We start from the raw sequence: 22,402 nt of genomic DNA on the forward strand, positions 1-22,402 counted from the left end.
AATAAGCTCAATTACTCCAAATAAATAAGCTCTTCTCCGTACTGAGTTAGGCCTTACTATCTAAACAAGCAAATAATTTGCCCAAATAAGGAGAGGAAGGCAGCCCTATACCTTTGTCGCTCTAGGGTGACACTGATCAAGCCTGGCACATCATTTTTGTCTTAAAGCTGTTAACTGCTCATCAGGCATTATTAATAGCTTTGTAAGTATACAGAGAACTCTAGTCCCAAGAGCTGTTGTTCTATACTCTCCAAAAATATCTCTTGGGAGTTAACACAAAATTTAAGTCCTCACAATAGTGATTTTATTAAATTAGTTGCTTTATAAAACATTGCAGATGTCATAATTGTTAACATAACAATTTACCAAACTGTAGTCAACTGGTGCAGTTTGCTGAGCATGTTTTATAAAGGAAAGGAAATGCCAAAACCCTGTTAAAGTTGTTCCATTGCAGCCCAGGAGAACAAAGGAGGATTGTTCAGACACTTAAATCAGGGAAATGAAACAGGTAAAGAGCTTCCCAACCCCGTCTGAAGCACTCCGTCAGCAGAACAGTCTGATAAATAGAAACTAGACAGTCTATGCATTCAAGAGATTCCACAACTTGTAATGCAACACAATAATGGAGGTCTACCTTCTTCAGCTTCAAAGTTGGAGGGTTTTGGTCATTTGATTTTTAAGTATCAAGCTAGTGCTTTTCAGCCGTTGTATCTTCACTCTGAGATAAGCAGTCTTCTTCACAATGTATTTTTAATATCCTCACGCTCAATTTTAAGACAAAGCAATTTTAATACTAGGTGCACATGGCATGCCCTTGCTGCAAACTGCTTTTCTTGACAAGTTATGAAGTAGTTCAAGGAGGTATGGTTAAGGCTGTATTACTGAATGGTGCTGGTAAATACTACACAATTTTTGTCATGTTGCAACCTTTGTTTCCAATTCAGTGACTGCTGCTATGGAATCAGAGAGCAACAATGACAACATTATTACGCTTGTTTTTTTTTAAACTATGATTTAGTAGCAACTGAGGTTCCCAATTTTAACCCCTTGGCAGCAAGATCCAAGTTCCCTCATTCGCACATTAGCACCTAAGTGTCAAGGGGTTAAATAACCAGCACAAAAGATACTGCACTTCTGATTGTAGCATTTGGCAGAACTGAAAGGAAAGGAAGTTGTGCTACATGTTGAAGGGATTGTGGGCAACAGAAAGAAGACACCAGGAGAAGATAAAATGTCACATGAAGTCTTCATAGTCTTGTACATATCCTCCATCATAACCACCATAATCTGCCAGATCGTCTTTCATGGTGGCCTTTAATCCCCCTCCAGGAACCACGCCTTTCTTCTTCTTTTTGGCTTTGCTTTGCTAAAGACAAAAGAGAGTTAATTCATGAGACTGTCCACTGTGGGCACCTTTTTCTGGTACAGAAACCCTCACAGAGACACTAAAGCCTCTGGCAACAAAAAAACTTTAGGGGAGATCTCAGACCTAACCCAAAGCAATTTCTGTTCCAAAAGTAAACTCTGACCATGTCTGTGAACAAAAGGACAGTAATGGCACTCAGGCTCCAGCTCTCTTCCAATTTAAATTTTAGTTCAGGCTCCCAGTACACTGAGAATATTATGCCTACACCCTCATCCTAATGTGATAGGTTATCTCCCTTGCATGTTTGCCCTTACCTTTTCTTGCTTTTGTTTTTCACTGCAAAGCACAGTCAATGAATTGGTAATCTTTTTCAAGTCATCAATTTCCACTAAAAAAAAAGAAAAAGGAATTACCACCTCTACTTTGTCCATCATTAGCTTCAGTAACTTTAAAAAGGCTATGAATTTGTCCTGTTAAACATAAGATGGTAAAGAATCACGATTCAGTCTATGGCTAGGCTCACAAATCAGAACTATTTAACGTAAAATAGAAAACTCAGCAACAAAAATTTTATAATGACCTGAAATAACCAAGACACCATTGTTCAAAAAGAAACCCGAAGTGTCTTTAGAGCTCATACTGTCCCCTACCATACCTCCTTAATCTAAACATGTGAGGGGGCAAAAAAATAAACACACGGAGGATCACCATGCCTTTCCACAACACATCCTCGATGCACACTGAGGAGTGGCTGAATGAACATGAAACAACCATTCTTAAAACTACAAATTACAACTCCCCACCCTTTAGGGTCTCTATTTTCTACCACTTCTACCACGGGAACCAGAATGAAAACAGGTTATCTCAGAAATCTCAGTATCCTACTAGGAGACAAGTCTGATTAGTGGACAACACATCCTTTGATCCTTATAAAAATACCAAGCTGAAACACAGCAGTTTTTAGCTACTAAAAAAGAGTTTCAGTTTTGGTTAGAGAGCACCTTCAAAAAGAAGAAAAAAAGTATATGTAAATAAAATACCAACTATGGGTATATCACTAATCAAATTCAGAACACCCAAATGAGTAATGATTTCTCAAGGAAATCCCAATTGAAAGTTCATCGTGTAGAATTCCTTTTTCTCGATCTTAAAAACAGCAGTGCTAGCAAAAACAGTCCCTTCCACATTAGTGCCACACCACCCCTGGTTTTTACTCCCACACACCCTGTCTCTGAAATGTATGACTCCTTTCAGGGCATGGCACCACACCCACAGACCCAGAATATAGGTACCTGTTCTGTTGAGCAACTTAAACCTATAGTCACAGGCTTCCTTGTTTGTAAAATGAACACTTACTATGGTTGCACTCAGCTCTAAAATTCCGTATGGTGAGAGACAGTTTTCCCCAAAAGATACTTCCTCGTCCATTTAAGATATAATTAGATAAGGGGAGCCAACAGCTCAGAGCCTGCATCGGATTCTGTGTCTCCCTCTCTCTCTGCCCGAACCCTGCTTGCACTCTCTGTCTCAAAATAAATGTTAAAAAAAAATTTTTTTTTAAAGATATAATTAGATAAAAGAATAAGCTAGTGTTTTATCAGCTTTGTATCAGCAAAGTCCAGATGTCCCTTTGGGAAACCATTTTAAAAACATTAAGAAGAAAGCCTCAAAAAACAAAACCACTCAAACTCACTGGGTATTTGCAGAACATTCCCAAGGTAACTTCTGAAAAGGAAATCCTAGGTCTATTATAGCATCCCAAAAAAAGTCAACCTCCATCCTCCTATGATGGGCTGTTACTAAAATCCACCTACAGAAGTAGAGATTAGAATTACTTACGTGAAATACACACATCTCGAACTAAGGCTTCCAAAAAACTGGCATAATATAGTGACTTTTCATATTGTGTAATTTTATCTTTTAGTAACTTTCCAAACTCTGTGAAGTCATCTCTTGAAGATGGGTTCATAGCATCTATTCCATAAACTGTATTATTAACACCTGCAGGAGAAGAGGGAGCACTAAAAATATCAGATTTTTTTTAGGTTTATAAACCAATTCGGTATCTGAACAACGCTGTTATTTCATGCTAAAGCAGAGTTTCTTAACCTGGGTCCACTGGAGTTCTTGGACAGAATTCAGCAGGTCTGCAAATTTGGATCAAAGATTACAACTTTATTTTCATTAACCTCTAATTTAGCATTTCCTTCCATTTTGATTACAGGCAATAAATCACAGTGGTTATAACTAGCAAAAACCTGTTACTAGTAAAGATCAGGTATTTTCATATCACATTACAGTTGTAGTTCTCTTAAAATATTGTTTCGGTCATCATTACTTTCAAATTACATTACTTATTAGATAGACCTGCCACGAGATCTTATTTACTGCATTAATGAAACACATTATTACTGTATCTCGTCTTTTTAACATTATACCTATTTCAATATAACAGACTTACTTAGTAAGTAAAATTCTATGAATTTTATTTTCTGCATTTAAAAAATCATATTAAGAGGAAACCTGTAGTTTTCACCACAGCACCAAAAGCGTCCCTGGCACAAAAAGGATGTTTTTAAAGTTTATGTCTAAGAATAGCCTGCAGCCGGGGAGGGCCTGGGTGGATCAGCTGAGCGGCTGACTCTTGCTTTTGGATCAGGTCATGATCCCACTGTCATGGGATCAAGCCCTACGTCGGGCTCCATGCTGAGCATGGAACCTGCTTGGGATTCTCTCTGCCCCTCTTCCCCTGTTCCTTTCTCAAATAAACTTAAAAAAAAAAAAAAAAATAGGCCACAGTAAAATGGGGAGAGAAGGAAAAAGCAAACAAAACAAAAACCCAGATGGCTCCTGTCAAAGTATGCAGCTGACTCCAGAAGCTAAGAGGGGTAAGCCATGTATTAAAATCCCAACAGAGGGGCACCTGGGTGGCTCAGTTGGTTAAGCATCTGACTTCGACTCAGGTCATGATCTCACAGTTTGTGGGTACAAGCCCCGCCATCAGGCTAGGCTCTGTGCTGACAGCTCAGAGCCTGAAGCCAGCTTCGGATCCTGTGTCTCCCTCCTTCTCTGCCCTTCCCCCATTCATGCTCTGTCTCTCTCTCAAAAGTAAATAAACATTTAAAAAAATTAAAAAAAAAAAATCCCAACAGAAAGAATCTGGCCTAAAAGGATTCTAGGCTAAGAGACAGTACACTTTGTATCTTCCTCAATAGCAAACTGAGTTAACAGTATCACTGATTTAGTATTTTAGTATGAGAAATACAACATTAAAACCCTATTAACTAAATGATGGCTGTATGAATCCATGTTTTTGCCTTGCAATCCACAGTTGTCCCATTTTAGAATTTTTAAGTAGCATGTAAACTCTTTTCTTTAATAAACACTTGGCTGGCTGTTACCATGCTATGAAGACACTGGATAATGGCTGCGTGCCCTCTGCAGGTTAAGATCTGCCAAGCACACGCCAGTGCACAGGAGCACCCAAAGTAACTCCTCAGGTTGCCAGCAACTCCTGGAGTGAGAAAATCACATCTCCCACAGAAAGGACAATGATCACTTGTCAGCCTTCCTTAGAGAACAGGAAGGATGGGGATACAACTAGCTATAGGTTTCAAAGCTCTTTAACTCTTTCAACATAATCTTCTACTCTGAAAAGTACACAATAGGTAATGACAACAATGAGCTTAATTAAACAAAGGGAGAACTTTTAACTATTTCTTTGGCCATGTTTCTTACTTTCCCCTTCATGTCATGTTACTCTCCCCCTAGAACACTCTGAACTTCCATACATACAGGATCCTGAATATGTTTTTTATCTCATGTACCACTCACAACTGTAGCATGGCACACAGAAATGGAAGCCCTCTAAAGACTGGGTATGGCGAGGGCCAAGAAGGGTCACAGAAAGGAATGATCCTGAGCAGAGGCACAGCTGAAGGTGAATGCCCCACAGGGACATTCTTACCCAGATTTAAGACAATAGGACAGCCCTATAGTCAGTTCAATATTTAAACCTCAAAGCTACAGACCTCACATTTCATCCAAATTTCATCCAGCTGATATATTTAAAGGAGCAGGAAACTTTATTTGAAAAGGTCCAATGATTTATCTTAATAACCTTTTATGTGATACTCGGAACATAATCATTAAAAAATCTGAAAATGTATTTCACTCTGCCTTAAGCAATGAAACCTCAAATATAAAGTAAAAACTACTTTCTAATATCTAAATTAGCCAGTACTGTTATGCCAAAAATGGAGATGTTTTCTAAACTTTCATAACTAGTAAGACTTCCACCGCATGCACTTGGAACTTCAATACTTCACTGCAATCACCCCCTCCCTGCACCTTACCAAAAGTTTCTTTTGCTAATTCAAGGTCTGACTCTTCCTGTAATTTCTTTAGCCGCAGTTTATCTGCTAATTGTTCTTCTGGTGTTAGCACTTTAGGTTCTTCAGGTTCTTCTAACTAAAATGAGACAGAAAGAAAATTTTAAAACGGCTGGGATTATGAATGACCAGTACATTTTTGAATTGTGTGAACTTTTTTTAATAAACACAAAATTATAAATAATAGCAAATACTTATAAAGTGTTTATTTCAGGCATCCTTCTAAACACCTCAGATGTTCTTATCCTGATTTTACACAAAAAAATTTGAGGCACAGAGAGGTTAAGCAACCTGTCCATGGTAACAGAAGGTTAACACAGCTGCTAATGTGAGAGAGCTAAGAACCCAAGAAGACTGAGTTTATTTCCACAGCCTTTTTAAAAAATATGGAATTGAGATTGTAGACAAGGGAAAAATCACACTCACATTCTGCTGCTAAAGACTGTATATTGACTGAAACAACCTTTCTAGGGCAACTTGGTAATGTGCATCAAGTCTTAAAATAACTTTTATATGCTTTATGTGGACTCAATTCCACTTCTAGGTATTTATCTTAAGAAACCAAAGATGCACACTAACATTTAGCCACAAGGATGTCCATTGGAGTATTACTTATAATTTCCAATAAATTTAGAGATAACCCAAATGTTCAACAAAAGAATAAATAAAACATGGCACAGCCATATGACAATACAGATGGCCCTTGAATAAAACAGGTCTGAAAAGCATGGGTCCACTTATTCAGACTTTTTCTGGTATTTACAGTACAGCAAATGCATTTTTCTCTTCATGATTTTCTTAACATTTTCTTTTCTCTAGTTTACTTTACTGGAAGAATATGATATATAATACACACAACTACAAAATTATGTGTTGACTGTGTTAGCAGTAAGGTTTCCAGTCAATAGTAGGCTATTAATAGTTAAGTTTGGGGGAAGTCAAAAGTTGTATGTAGCTTTTTGACTGTGCAGGGGTCAGCACCCCTAGCCCTCACATTGTTCAAAGGCCAACTGTACTATGCAAACATAAAAAAAATGTTTTGGGGGCACACAGGTGGCTCAGTCAGTTGAGCATCCAACTGTTACTGATTTCCATCCAGGTCATGGTCCCCCAGGGTCATGGGATGGGGCCCCACATCAGGCTACATGCTGAGTGAGGAGCCTGCTTAATATTCTCTCTCTTCCTCTGCCCATCCCCCACTTGTGCACACACACGTTCTAATTAAAAAAAAAAAAAATTGGGGGCGCCTGGGTGGCTCAGTCCGACTTTGGCTCAGGTCATGATCTCACAGTTTATGAGTTCGAGCCCTGCATTGGGCTCTGTGCTGACAGCTTGGAGCCTGGAGCCTGCTTCGGATTCTGTGTCTCATTCTCTCTGCCCGTCCCCCAGGTGTGCTCTGTCTCTGTCTCTCAAAAATAAATAAAAATGTAAAACAAAACAAAACAAACCACCAAAAAACGTTTTCCTCTTGGGGCACCTGCGTGGCTCAGTAGGTTAAGCATCCCACTCCAGCTCAGGTCATGATTTCACAGTTCATGAGGTCAAGCCCCATGTCGGGCTCTATGCTGACAGCTCAGAGCCTGGAACCCGCTTCAGATTCTGTGCCTCCCTCTCTCTCTGCCCCTCCCCTACTCATGCTCCATTTCTGTCTTTCAAAAGTAAATAAACAATAAAAAAATTTAAAAAAAGTTTTCCTCTTATTTACATTTTTATATTATTATTATAAAAGTAACACATTATCATTGTTAACAAATTTTAAAGGCACACAACAGAAGTTGTCAGTTATTTTCCAGTTCTACCTCTGTGACAGTCAACAGTTTAGTGAATATCATTTCTTTATACTGTGATACTTCCTACAACAAATGTATCACTTTTACTATGAAGGAGAATCTATGACAGTATTCATTAAAGTGGGAAAAAAGTAAAGGGAACTTGTGCTATTCATAGTTAACTATGTCTATGCAGCTTGCAGATTCTGACTCACAAGTCCACTTCTGAAATACATCATATTTTGTTTCTCATGGAGAGGATAAAATGAGAAATGTCATTATGCCAAGTTAGGAAATCTCAGAATACTTTCTAGAAAGAAAAAAGAAAAAAGGAAATATCTTGACTTAACTGTCTTTGTAGACCTGGACATTATTAAGTAATTCCTGCATCAAAACTGAACTCATCTTAACTCAATATTTTACTTAAGACAAACTGAGCACACTCTAATAAGGTTTCTTTATGTTGGATATAAATACCAAGACACAACAAAGGAAGTACAAATTCTAACTTCAATGACCAAGAAAGATCTAACCAAGATGGCTTCTTAGACTGAGGTCTAAGTTTCTATTGCTTGTTCTGATCATAGAAACACACATGTAAATATTTTTGATATGCAAGTATAAATTATTTTAAAAGTATCTAAAATGTCCCTGACTGGGGAAACACACTCTGATACATTGTTGGCAAATGCAAACTGGTACAACCCCATACAGAGGGCAATTTGAGAACCCTTGGCAAGACTACAAATGTAATTTGCCCTCTGACCCATCAATCTCTCATTTGACAATCTATCCTACAATTATGACTATACCCATTAAAAACGACACACAGATACAGCTATTCATGGAAGCACTGTTAGTTCAAGTACAGGAATGGGGAAAAAAGATCCAGCTGCCCATGACTAGAAGACTGGTGAAATAAAATATGGTACATATTTGTAGCAACAGAATACCATACAGCTACAAAAAACAAAAAATAAAAAAGAATAAACCAAAAACTAGTGAAAATGCTTTCTTATAGGGGGTGACAGGGAACAGGATGGAGAGGACAGGACAGGAATGGATGTTTGAGACTTTTCTGAGTGTACCATTTTTGTATGGTTTTGCCTTCTGAACATTATTTCATGTTTAAAAAATAAAGTTACATAAAAAATAAAACTTTAAAAATGGAAATGGTAACAAATGACTCTAAAATGTGTATCAAAAGACATACTGACACAAAATAATACAAATGACTTTAGAACCCAGAACATAATTATACATCCTTAGAGGATATATTCTCAATGCAAAAAGAATTGCAAAGAAATCCTACAAACATTGTTAGTATTACTGGTATTGTAGAAAAGCAAATAAACAATTATGTTAACGTTATTAGAATCCATGAACTAACGCTGACATACACAACACATATACTCATGCATTTATTTCTTTCCTAGCTTCACCTATAAAAATGGGTCTAGAAGGCAAGGCCACCTCAATAATGCTGAGTACTACTAGCAACTAGATTTGGCTTCTAAACATCATTTCCACTAAAAACCTCAGGGAAGTAGCACATTCCAGGCTTAAAGAAGAGAGTTTACCAGGTGAGCCCGGCACTTACTGTGCCAGAAAGCAGAAGTTTTCAAAGACTAATAGGGTTCTGTCAAAAGGATGAACATTAGAACAACTGAAAGGGTTTCCTACTGGCCAAAGTTGGGAAAATTTGAGCATCAAAAGAATAATTACTGTATCTGAGTAAAATTTATAAAAACCTGTACATGTACAAATTTACTCAAAAGAAAAAAACCCACAACCCCTTCATTTTTCAACCCTTTGAAGTTACTATTACACTCCCTCCTTACTCTGGAAATTAGTGATTACAAGAAAACAATTAAGCTTTTACTCTGCTTTTCTAACACAAACCATATCAAAGTAATCAAACAGCAAAGCAAGTAGAAGAGGAGGAAGAAAAGCCAGCCAATAACAAATGGAAGAGAAGTCACTGGATGAGAAAAATCACCATTCTGCAATCCCTAATAAAATAATTAGGCAACAATCATTACTAACACTAAACTAATGGGTGGGAGCTTGACGTGAAATTGGATTACTTACAAGAATATGTAATTTTATAATAGAAGGATCAGACTGTTACCACCTTAACCCAGTCATCAATTTTAGCATCACTAATAATAAGACAGATATTACGTGACTCTTGATGTGATATGATGCAATATGAAGCACACAGCATGACCTCTAAAGTATTCCAATTAAAAATGTTTAATCTGAATCCAATCAAACTTTTAGACTTACTGGCCAAGTTACAGGAAATTGCAACTGTAAGTAATCAGACAAATCAAAAAGGTGGGATATTCTACACGACAAATGGGCTCCTCCGTTCAATAAGTGAATGTCATTTTACTTTTTTTTTTTCAAGTTTATTTGAGAGAGGGAGCACATGCATGTGCATAAGCAAGGGAGGGGCAGAGAGAAGAAGAAACAGAACTACAGGCAGGTTCTGAGCTATCAGCCCAGAGCCTGATGCAGGGCTTGAACTCATGAACCATGAGATCAGACCTGAGCCAAGATCAAGAGTTGGATGCTTAACCAACTGAGCCACCCAGGTGCCCTTACTGTCATTTTAAGACAGAGAGAAAGATACTCTAGGAGACTTAGGATATGTTAACAACCTAATGCAATGAATCTAAGGTCCTTGTTTAAACAAACCATATGTAAAAGATATCTTGGGACAATTAGAAATTGGGCACATATAGGGGTACCTGGGTGGCTCAGTTCGTTAAGGGTACGACTCTTAATCTCAGCTCAGGTCACGAACTCACGTTCATGAGATCAAGCCCAACATTAGACTCCACACTGAGCGTGGAGCCTGCTTGAGATTCTGTCTTCCTCTGCCCCTTCCCTGTCTGTGCACTCTCTCTCTCTCAAAAAACAAAATAAAACAAAACAACAAACAAAAAAACCAACCCATATAAACTGAATATTAGATGACATTAAAAAATTACTGTTCATTCTATTAGATACGTAATCATGTGAGAAACAGCTTTGATTTTTCAAAGATGCATACTGAAGTATTTAAAGATAAAATGTACATTTTATTTACTTGATTTTAACAAAAAAAGATGAAGCAAATATGGCAAAATATTAGCAACTGTTAAATTTAGGTGACATACATGATTATTCATTATGATAATTTATCTTTTATTTTGAGGGGCTTTTTTAAATATTTATTTTTGAAAGAGAGAGCACGCGCAAGAGGCAGAGGGGCAAAGAGAGAGGGAGACACAGAATTCAGTTTGGGGATTTACTTCTCTAATAGTGTCCATTTATAGTCTTTACAAAGCCCGTCAGACTGCTAGGTAATACTTGCTGTCTATTAAGACAATGTAGCATTACTGATGTGAGAATTCTGTATTTCAGGAAATGAGTATTACTTACCCTCTTCTTAATTTCTTCTTGCCTTTTTTTCTGCTGCCGTTCTTTCTCTTTTATTTTCTCTGCTATTTTTTTCTTTTCTGAAATTTTTACTTCTGAAAGAAATGTTTTAATCACAGTTACCTTGAATATTTTCCAGTTTGTGGATGAGACAGACATAACAATAATATACTTCAAAAGACCAAACTTCTCCTAGCTCCAATTTCATATGGTGATTTACTCGTGAATAATAATGGGAAAGTTCTGGGACTCTTCCTTTCTCTTCTCTGATCTGACCCCTAGGACCCAAACATCTCCCTTCATATTTCCCCAGTGCTTTCATCAGCAGGATTTAGATTATTAAAATATGAGATCACACCCTCCTCTACTGTCTCCTAACAGCAGCACTCAAACAGAAAGTGGCAGGCAGTATCCAATCTGATTATGTTTTGAGGGGAGAGAAGAGATGGGAGGAGAAGAGAATAAAGTGAGAATGGAAGGGTGTTTGGTTTCTCAACAAAAAAATTTTCAATTTTGCAAGCATTTTGTCATTTGTCTTAACATAAGTATTACATGCTCACAAGATATAAAACCAAAAATGAAGGAACCCCAGTGGCTCACCTGGTTTTACTTCTGCTTCCTCTTTTTTTTCATCATCATCATCATCCCAGTTATCCTAAAGAAAAGGACTTCTATTAATAATTCTTGCCTGTTTACTTTTCCATGTGCAACTTATCTAACTCCACAGAAAGAAGTATTTTTTTTTTGTACTGCATTAAAATTGTAAATTAATGTTAGGAAAATACACATCTTCATAATGTTGAGCCACCCTAGCCAAGGAAAAGGGCTGTTTTTCCATTTGTTCAAGTCTATTTCTGTATCTTTCAAGGAATGTTTTAAAGTTTCCCTCTTGGAGATTTTGTGAATTTCTCTTCAAGTTTGTTCCTAAGTATTTCTCTTATGTGTTCCCACTGTAAATTGGAGGGTTTTTTTTTTTTTCCTTCCCTGTTATGTCCTCTAACTGGTTATTATTTGTGTATACAATTGGTTTTTACATGTTAATTAATTTGTCACTTTCATTGATTCTCTAGGGTTTTCCAGGTGTACTATAATATCATCTGTAAATGAAAATGGCTTTACTTCTTTACCAATTCTTATGCTTCCACAACTGATTTATCTAACTGCACTGGCTAAACCTCTAGTACACTGTGAATAATGGCAGAGATAATGGGCATCATTATTTTGTTTTTTGTTTTTTGAGAGATAGAGAGCAAGTGGGGGAGGGGCAGAGAGAGAGGGAGACAGAATCCCAAGCAGGCTCCAGTGATGTCAGCACAGAGCCTAATGCAGGGCTTGAACTCACAAAACTTGAGATCATGACCCGAACCAAAACCAAGAGTCAGAAGCTTAACCAACTGAGCCACTCAGGCACCCCTGCCTTGTTGTTCTTAATGGAAATATTTCTAGTGTTTCCCTACGAAGCATATGCACCCCACCACATTTATGCAGTAAAATTTATCAGTCTTTTCTTTTTATTGCCTGTGAATTTCATCAAGTCAGTTTCTTCTAAAACATGAATGCTTTCATTGTTTTTTATTTAGATCTCTAGTCCATATGGAGTTTTTTCTTTTGTGTGGTATGAAGTATGGATCTAACTCTTTTTCTAAATGGTTACCTAATTGTCATAGCATCAGTTATTAAAAAGTATACCTGAGCCCTGTGATTTGCCACATACTAAATTGTCACAGGTACTTGGTCTACTTCTGCTTTCCCACAGGTCTACTGTCTCTTCATGCACCAATACCACACTGCTTTCATTACTTTAATTAATTATAGTATGTTTTTATGTAGGTCAAGGCTGGTTCCCTCTCTTATAGGTTTTCAGGCTTTTTAGTGTTCTCCTGGCCATTCTTGCATGTTTGTTTTTCCATATGAAATTTTATATCAACTTGTCTGTTAACACAACACAAGACAACCAAGCCAAAACTACTTCTCTTAAAGTAATTTGCAGTTGTTTTAAATAAAAAATTAAAAGGACCTTATATTTCTTACTTTCCCAAATGTGAAAGCATCCAACATTCTAGCCAATGGCTCAATTATTGATATACAACACAACCTATACAACACAATTACTGGTATACAACACAACCCTGATTAATGAATTAAATCTATATAATATTTAAGCCCAGTATTTAAGAGCAGTCAAGAGCTGATCAATAGCTTATTGAACCCACTCCCTAACTTGGGTAGGGCACTTTAAGGTTGATCTTGTCTTTTCTACACCTAACACAGTCACTGAACTAAATATAAACTGATTATCAAACAATTTTCTAAAGGTTCCAGAGACTTTAGAATGTTTAAGTTTAATAGGGATAGCCATTTGAAGCTGAACCACAGGATTGCAAGAGGCTCTGCTGCTGCTGGAAGATGTAGAGGCTGACTAATGTGCCATAACTATGACACCAAGCTTCTGTTTTATAACAAGACAGCTCATAATGAATCAGTCTAGGTATTTAAACTAACCAAGCCTCGATTTTAATAAAATTCTCTAAGTCCACCAGAGAACTAAAAAATCCTGATTAAGGCTATCATAGGCTCTGCAAGCAGAATAGAAAGAAATTTGGATAAAAGTAAAATATTTTTATAATCACCTCACCTTGGCAATTTAACTCACAGGTCAAGGTTAACAGACTGAAAACAAACCTGCTAGTCATTATTTGGACATCTAAGATACAAGAGTTAGAAATTAAAAAGCAAATGTTTGTATAATCTGACTGGTTTGCTTAAGTGCTTGTTATCAATACACCACAGTACAAAAGGAACGCTAGAGTTGAAAATAAAAATTAACTACTAGGAGTTTTTTGTTATTGTTTTAATCTTCACATAATATAGAAAGCTGGGTCTGTGAGTGATATCCTGTTTAGGTGGTGCTCCAGACAGGAAGACCATTTGCTTACTTCAAAGGGGTACATATTCACCACTCTCTATTAATAATAGTGATGATGATGATGATGATGATAAAGCATTTACTAAGTGTTTACTTTGCACCAAACACTGTGCAAAGGGCCTTACATGTAGTAACACAGTTAACCCTCACGAAGTCCTGTAAGTAAGATGGTGGTTTCTCCATTTTATAGGTAAGAACATTAGGCCCTCAGATAGCTATCCTAAAATCTCAGTGAAAAGTAATGAATGAACCAAACCAACCAACAAAAACAAAACAAAACAAAACAAAACAATGAAGGAACCAGGTTTAAAGTGTCATAGTAAACAACTTCTTACTGGAGTCCTAAAGTATACCATAACTATCTGAGAACTAGGTCCCTCCCCACTAAAATTCATTCTATCAATCAATTCTGGAATGAGCTCCCCTGGAATTGCAGGAAAGCTCATCAAGGAAGGGTATGGCACACAGTGATGTGTCCAGCTACAACTATACCAGTTACCTACCTCAAATTGCCTGTGATGGTTTTCTATTAATTTTAAGAAACAAGTCTAGCAGCCTCTGGTACCAGGAGGCTAAGAGGGGAGAGGTATAGCTAAAAATGAGCAGCTCCATCCCGATACCTCCAACATGGAGAAACAGATACATCAGGAGCATTTCTCAGTTCCCTTTCCCAGTAAAACATCACCCCACCCCCATCCATATCCCTGCGCCCTCAATATCTCATTTATACCAACTCTGTGTACTACCCCTATCCCAGTTCCTGGTTTCCCTAAATCAAAGTATAAATCTTATTCCAGACACTCAAGTTAAACTGTCCCATCAGAGCTGACATAATAAGGCTACCTAGATTCCACCACAGAATGGATTTTAGTAGCAACAGCAGTGGTTCCTATCAACAAGTCCTGGGATCAGCTATGGCACCTGCTCCTGCGTTCATAAAAGGACCATGGAAGGCAAGCTCTGCCTGTCACCCTCACCCCAAAGTGCTTGAAACAAGGCTGCCCTGACTGGGGACAAGTCACTAAAGAAGGGAGCATAGTGAAATCAACAGAGAGACTTCCAAATAGACGTAATTCCCACAGCATAAGGCCAGGTAGTTTTCCCCAAGAACTAGAGTTTTTGTTTCCTTAGTTATAAAATTTGCCAGCGCCTAAAAAGTAAATGTAAGGTCAAAATCTGCCCAATTTGCTGTAAACACTAGGACTTTGTAAATGCTGACAGTAAGTTCAGATAAAATTTAAAAAACGTTCTTAGAGAAACACCTAAAATTTAACACGTTTAAACAGAGAGTAAATCTGTAATTTAGTAAGCTCTAAATGGTTATTTGGTTCCAGAGAATACTTATCAATAACCAAGTAAATTCCTTACCCAATTTTTGGTAGCTAATAGATCTTCCAACTGTAATATTCAATTAAAAAATTTTTTTCTGATGTTTATTTATTCTTGAAGGAGAGACAGAGACAGAGCGTGAGCAGGGGAGGGGCAGAGAAAGAAGGAGACACAGAATCCGAAGCAGGCCCCAGGCTCTGAGCTGTCAGCACGGAGCCTGACATGGGGCTTGAACTCACGAGCCAGGAGATCATGACCAGAGCTGAAGTTGGACACCCAACTGGCTGAGCCACCCAGGCTGCTCTCCTAAAATGGCTAGCTACCTTCCTTAGAACAGAGGCAGTTTAGGGGCACTTGGGTGGCTTGGTCAGTTAAGCGTCCAACTTCGTCTCAGGTCATGATCTCATGGTTTGTGGATTCGAGCCCCACATCCGGCACAGTGCTGACAGCTCAGAGCCTGAAGCCTGCTTTGGAATCTGCCTCCCTCCCTTTCTGCCCCTCCCCAACCTGTGCTCTGTCTCTCTCTCAAAAATAAACATTAAAAAAAATTAAAAGAAAAAAAAAAGAACAGAGGCAGTTTATAAATCTCTTGTTAATCTACACTCTTCTACAGATACACACCCAACATCATTTGAGCCTTTGCTCTGAAAGAGATGGCTGCTTTTCAAGTTTAAAACCTACTTCCCAACTGAACATGACTGAGAACTGAAAACAAAATTTTTAAACCCTGCTTTTTAAACATTTCTAATAATACAGCCAGTAGTTGGCTGATCTGTCATTTTTACAATGCACAACTACAGAATGTCACATGCAATCAGAGAACACATTTAGGGCTGAAAATGCTTTCCAACTTAAGCAAGATGTATTTATAGATCATCAAACAGAAGTAGCTTCAAAGGAGCAGTAAAATTCTTCTGCCCCATAGCAAGAGTCCATTAATTAACATATACTCTTTTACTTCCTTTTAAGTAATTTGGTTTAGATAAATAACCTTTTGCAGAAAAAGAGTCTTTTACTGATGTTCTGTAAGCTGTACTGACGTGCTCTAAGAGGCTTCAGAACTGTGTAATAGGCTTCTGGCAAGTCTAGACTTCCCAGCAAAGTTCAGTTCTTAAAAGAAGCCTAAATGTTCTTCCATCTTCTCAAAACTATGCTGGTTTCTGGAAGCTAAGGTACCTGCCTCTAAAGTCTACTTCATTTAATTCAATTCATTAAGTTTTTAACATCCTACTATGTATTATGGCTGAGCACTCCGTTGAATTCCATCTCAATGCCTACCAGTTTCACATGTGGAACTATTATTAATCAATCCTACTTCAAATGCCTGGCTAAAGCAATATCAAGACAATGAACACTAAACAAATGGCTAATTTATTTTCAGTCATCCAGCATGACAAACACATTTTCAACACCAAACATGTTTCCTAACTGAGGCGCCTGGGTGACTCAGTCGGTTAAGCGTTACACTTCGGCTCAGGTCATGATCTCGTGGTTTGTGGGTTCGAGCCCCGCACTGGGCTCTGTGCTGACAGCACAGAGCCTGTTTTGGATCCTCTGTCTCCCTCTCTCTCTCAAAAATAAACGTTAAAAAAAAAAAACAAAACAAAACACTTCCTAACTAAAAACTTACTAGTTTATAAGAACTGCCAGGGTAGTTTGATATAATTGAGATTTCCTCAAAATGATGATATAATTGAGATTTTCCTCAAAATAATCTGGTTAGGGGAGAATAGTTAAGTGGAGATACAGAAGAAATAAGATTGCTCATGGATTTATTTAAATTTCTCTTTAGTTCTGTTTATGTTTGGAAATTTTCATGATAAGTTACACACTTCAAGATACCCATTTCCTGGCAAAATGCCCACCTTCTGAGTATTTCCCAAAAATCTCCTCTTCTTCAGAAATGCTATTTCTAATGCTTGAAAAATGTCCTTACTCTGGTAGGTTTAAGCTAGTAAGCAGGATACGATCCTAACAGATAGTTGAATGGGTAGGATGAGTCAGGCAGTTTTCAACTAAGTTCATTCTTGGATCTTTTAAAAAGAATTGTATGATAACATTATATGTGCAAATGCCAGAGATGCTTGAACACAGCCAGTTTTCTCAAAACAATTCTATACAACTTGAATAAATCCGGCTTTTAATCTATTCTATTGAAATACTAGGAGGCTAGTAAAATAAAGTAAAAGTTGTATTGTCCCTGCTTGCAGGGGATATGCACTCATTGCCTTAACACAACCTACACATCACTCCAGCAATGGGGAAGGAGCCCAGTGACATATGCCAAGTGAACACTTCCTCCCTACCTCTGCATAACATCAGGATAGCAAGAAAGATAAAATAAAGCCATCCTGTGACATGAGACTATTTTCCTAGTTCTCATCTTTTGTTTTCTTTTTTTTTTTAAGATTTTATTTTTAAGTAATCTCTATACCCAACAGTTGACTCAAATTTACAACCCAGAGATCAAGAGTCTCATGCTCTACTGACTGAGCCAAGCAGGCACACCTAGTTCTCTTGTTTTTAATTGGGAAGAAGCACAGCTTCTCTCCTCATGATTAACAATTCTATAGTTTCTCCTAAATCCATTTCTGTCACTGCCAGACAACTAAGTCAAGGACAGCAAAATGTTATAATGTCTACTGAAGAACAGTAAACTACTGAAGCAAATTACTGCAACAAAGACCTCAGTTTTCCTTTCATTTCTCAGGATATTACAAATGACACTAAATCTATATTCTTAAAAGTTAAACACTAGATGACAACACAAAGCGAAGAACTTACTCTGTTTCTACATCTTACCTTTGAAGACTTAAAAAAATGCATATATTATACTATTTAAAGGCTATGATTATTTGATCTTGTGAAAACTAAGCTTTGTTTTCATATATTTACAAAAGGATTATACATTAAAACATCAAAATTCAGAAATTTGGTACTACTCATTACCATCCAAAGTGACAAAATTCAACTCTAGACTGGTAAACTGAACAAGCAAAAACTTGCTTGTTAATCATTCCATTCAAAACACAAAATTCACAGTAAAGAGCCATCGTGGAGGGTCCCCTGGAGCTCAGGAAATCACAAAATGTGGCACAAAATAAACCCAGATACTGGATCTAAACAGGGTATTTCCCACAAGCCAGAAAAATTAAGGCAACATCCTGAAGTAAGAGAGTATTAACGTTTGCGTGCCTCCCAAGTGCTAGGCAACTCTGCCTAATGCTAGACATATTAGATCATTTAAAATGCAAAACAACCCCCTGAAGTTATCTCCTGTAAGGACAATTTAGATTGGGGAACTAAAAGGAAAGAGTAAAAAAACTTGTGGGGCGCCTGGGTGGCGCAGTCGGTTAAGCGTCCGACTTCAGCCAGGTCATGATCTCGCGGTCCGTGGGTTCGAGCCCCACGTCGGGCTCTGGGCTGATGGCTCAGAGCCTGGAACCTGTTTCCGATTCTGTGTCTCCCTCTCTCTCTGCCCCTCCCCCGTTCATGCTCTGTCTCTCTCTCTCTCTCTGTCCCAAAAATAAATAAAAAACGTTGAAAAAAAAAAACTTGTTTATGACCACAAATATAGAAAATGTCAAGGCAATAATATACACCTAGGTCTGTCTGATTCTAAAGTAGAGGAATCAAATTACTCCATGAATAACATACCTTGGGAATCTTGAAGAAATTCAATAGAAATAAACCAACATCTCAAGTGAGAAATAAAATGGACAAGTTCAGCTTTTTTCTCCAAGATCAACTTCAATGTTTATGTAAAAGAAATAAGGTATTTGCATAAAAGAAAAATTCTGCACTAAAAGAGTGACTGGACAAGATGACCTTTATGGTCCCTTACAACCTGTAAATCTCCAAAATTAGTTCCAAGTGGTAAGAATTATATTTATCAGGAATGACACCATTTAGATCCAATAATCACAGGCAGGTTACTTCATGGCATTAGTCCACACTACTCCCTTCAAGCTTCATTTTCTGGTACTTCTTTCCTGATTTCTCTCTCTTCTCATTTGCTGAATTATTCCCAATAGTCAGAACAGATGTCCTAACTGCTGCATCCAGTAAGCACAGAAAAAGTGAAAGGACAAATGTGAACTAAATGCTCAAAATAGAAAATCTGTTACAATGTAGTAAGGTAACTAATATCTTGCAATGAGAATGATACACAATCCATTCCCATGTCTATACAACAAGTAAATGAAGCATCTAAGTATATGCACAATAGCACTACTCACTTATTAACCCCAATGTGTGCAAAGCTCACATTATTTCTGGACCTCAAGCTGTTCAATAAAGTAGATATCCACCTCATCAGACTCAGGAGAAAAAAAAAAAAAATCCAAACATAAGTAGTATTAAGTTCATAGTGATACCTAGCTTAAATTTTTTCAGCTCAAGCAGAAGGACTTAACAGGACTCCCAAAATGTGTTGAAGGGTATAAGTCAGGAAAGTAAAACACTAAGTGAATCAAAACCAAGAGAAACCATCTTCTCAATTCATACAAAACTCTGCACAAATGTAAAAAGATTTTGAGAGTTCTGTTAGAAAGAATCTTAACATTCTGGGCTTGAGATGTTTGTTAACTACCAAAAACAAACAAAAAAAATGAATGCACTAGTCATAATGTCATCTGGACCAATATGAGTCCCCAGGAGTTTTCAACAACAAACGACAAGGGTAAATCTAGTTCAGATCAACAAGGCATAGGAAAAAAACACTGGCCCCCTCCTCTATTCTAACCAATATTTTCTTAGGCGTTATTCGTATGCGAATAAATAACTCACTCCGTCAACTCTCCGTTTTCCCAGGACTACCTAGGTTTCTGACAACTGCTGGCTATCTCAGTACTCGGTTAATATTTTTACAACAGGGTGGGGAGAGGGTAGTCTAAAGTTATTTTGTAAACTTTACTGTTTCTACTTGTCTTGTGGGGGGGGGGAGGCTAAAATTAAAGCACAATATTTCATTCATCAAACTGCTCTAACAAACTCTACAAATGGGCCTTCAGAAACAAAAATGAGTTACTGCCCCTAGGGATACCTGAGCTCAAACAGGCAGGTGGTTGTAAGACTTTCCATATGGGATAAACCATTGGGCTCAATGCCCAACTTCCCAGATCATTCTGGCGAGTGGCTCCAGACCGCGAAGTCTGCACGTGGGCCGGGCCCGGCCGCTGCTGTCACCTCCCGTCGCCAATTGGTGGGTGGGATCCTGGCCGGGACGCAGACCCTTAAAGAAGGGTTGGGGCCGGGGCCGCCACCGCCCTCGCCAAGGAAATCCAAAAGGCCACGCTGCTCGACTCCAGCCCAAATGGCCGGCGAGCGTAGGGGAGGAGGGCACCGGGGGGCCCTACGCTCGCGTCTGGACCCGTAGACCGCAGGCTCGGGCGGCGCCCCTGGGCCCAGAGTCCACCAGCTCGCCCCTCTGCGGGCATCCCCGCCCGAGACAGCGCCAATTCGCTCCCGCGCGGCCCGGAGTACCGGCCCGCACCCACCTTGACGTCCTCGTCTTCGTCCTCGCCTTCCCAGCGGTCCCCGCCGGCGGTGCCGCCGCCCCCCACCTTCCGCACCGGGTCTTCCACGGAGAACGTGTCAGCGTCTACGGAAGAGAGCGAGCCGCGTTAGTGCCCGATTCAGCTTGGGGCCAGCGCCGGCCCAGCCCCTGTCCCTCGTAACTTCCCCTCACCCCAGGAGTCAGAGTCCCCAGCTGCTGCCGCCGCCATCTCGAACCGGGTGTGAACGTGTGTGAGGGGAGAGCTAGCGAGGAGTTAGCGCGGCGGAGGTGAGTCACTGACTTTGCTCTCGTTGGCCGGCGCGGGGCAGGCTGGGACCGTGGCTGACTCTGCGCCGGGGCCCAGGCCCCGCCTCTTCTGGCGGCGGCGGCAGCGGCGACGCGCGCGCGGGCGAGAAGGGGGCGTGGAATGCGGCCGACAGCGCGGGAGTCGGCGGGAGAGTGAGACTGAGTGTTCCTTACCCCACAGCTTGGAGGCAGTGGTCCTGGAGGTAGTGGGGCGGGGAGAGAGGAAGCGCACAGGAGACGGCTGCCCCAGCGTGGGTCCCGGCGAGGAAACATACGTGCGAGGAAGTTAGAAGGGCGCCTTCCTTGGCGCTTGGTGCTCGCCTGTAGTTGCTACCCTTTCCCTGACAACTGCAGCCCCGCCCCGACCGGCCGGGTGCGCCCTCCCTGTCTTCAGTGTGGCCACCGCCCGGAGCTGTTGGCGGATACCAAGGAGACCCCCAAGCTTTCCAAGCCGCGCCCGCCAGTGGGGGCGGCGGACCCGCGGCCCCGACCCCCGGAGGAGGCGTCGCGCGCTGGACGAGGGGAGATTGCTCTGGACGCCGGCGTGGACCGGGCGCCCGGGAAGGAGCAAGTGGACAGGGCCGCATTCTTGGCAGCCTTCTCAGCCAAGGTACTCGAATTCAGCTCCTGGCGCGTTTGCCTTGAGTTATTCACGAAGGGATCGAAGAGAGCCCCAGAACTCGAGGATTGTCCCTTCCTGTGAGCCCCTTGAGGCCAGCCAGTACATGATTCTTTCGTAGAATAATTTCGGAAGTCGGTCTGCGCTAGGCCTTGTCCTCTCTAGCCTTGTCCTCAAGGAGCGCACAATCAAGTAGCAAAGATAGACATGTAAACAAAATTTCGACACAGTGTGATGACTGCAACAAAAAGAAGCATTATGAGGTTAAATGTAAAAAGGTAAATTTAACGGCGAAGGCGGGGGGCGGGAGGATGCATGAAAGGCTTCCTGGGGTACGTTCTGCAGAACCTGGAGTTTGAAAGACCAAGTGAAATTTGCTCACGTGCATTTCCGGTGGAAAGAATGCCTGTGGTCCCTGACCTGACTGGCAACATTCGACATAAGCTGAATAAGTAAACTGATCATAATAAAGGGTTTAAGATGGGCTAAACTGCACTCTGCCCTTTGGGCCACTGGGCTCCACTGCAGAGTATTAAGAGGAGCAGTTTCAGGTGTTTTTACTTTACTTTTGTTGTTAATTTATTTTCGAATATGTAATACACGTACTTGGTATAAAATCCAAGTTATAAAAGGGTATATACAATGATCAGCCATTCTGTTCTTTCTAGGAGCAACAGTTGTTATCTATTTCTTGTGTATCTTTTCAGGGAGTCTAAAAATATACATTTTATTTTATTTTTTAAGTTTATTTACTTAAGCAATCTCTACAC

General features: G+C 39.6%; 1 protein-coding gene across 1 annotated transcript; it reads right to left on the minus strand.

The window, feature by feature from the left end:
- Positions 1 to 287: 287 nt before the first annotated feature.
- EIF3J (eukaryotic translation initiation factor 3 subunit J) lies at positions 288 to 21,058 on the minus strand. Its single transcript, XM_027067148.2, has 8 exons — positions 20,900 to 21,058; positions 20,709 to 20,812; positions 11,556 to 11,610; positions 10,959 to 11,050; positions 5,722 to 5,836; positions 3,206 to 3,367; positions 1,681 to 1,754; positions 288 to 1,366 (listed from the first exon to the last, which is right to left on the minus strand). Exons 1-8 carry the CDS (start codon positions 20,934 to 20,936, stop codon positions 1,235 to 1,237), a joined length of 771 nt encoding a protein of 256 aa, XP_026922949.1. The 5' UTR covers positions 20,937 to 21,058; the 3' UTR covers positions 288 to 1,234.
- Between the last annotated feature and the right edge of the window lie 1,344 nt (positions 21,059 to 22,402).

The sequence above is a fragment of the Acinonyx jubatus genome, chromosome B3, assembly GCF_027475565.1.
Source record: "Acinonyx jubatus isolate Ajub_Pintada_27869175 chromosome B3, VMU_Ajub_asm_v1.0, whole genome shotgun sequence".
NCBI lineage: Eukaryota > Metazoa > Chordata > Mammalia > Carnivora > Felidae > Acinonyx > Acinonyx jubatus.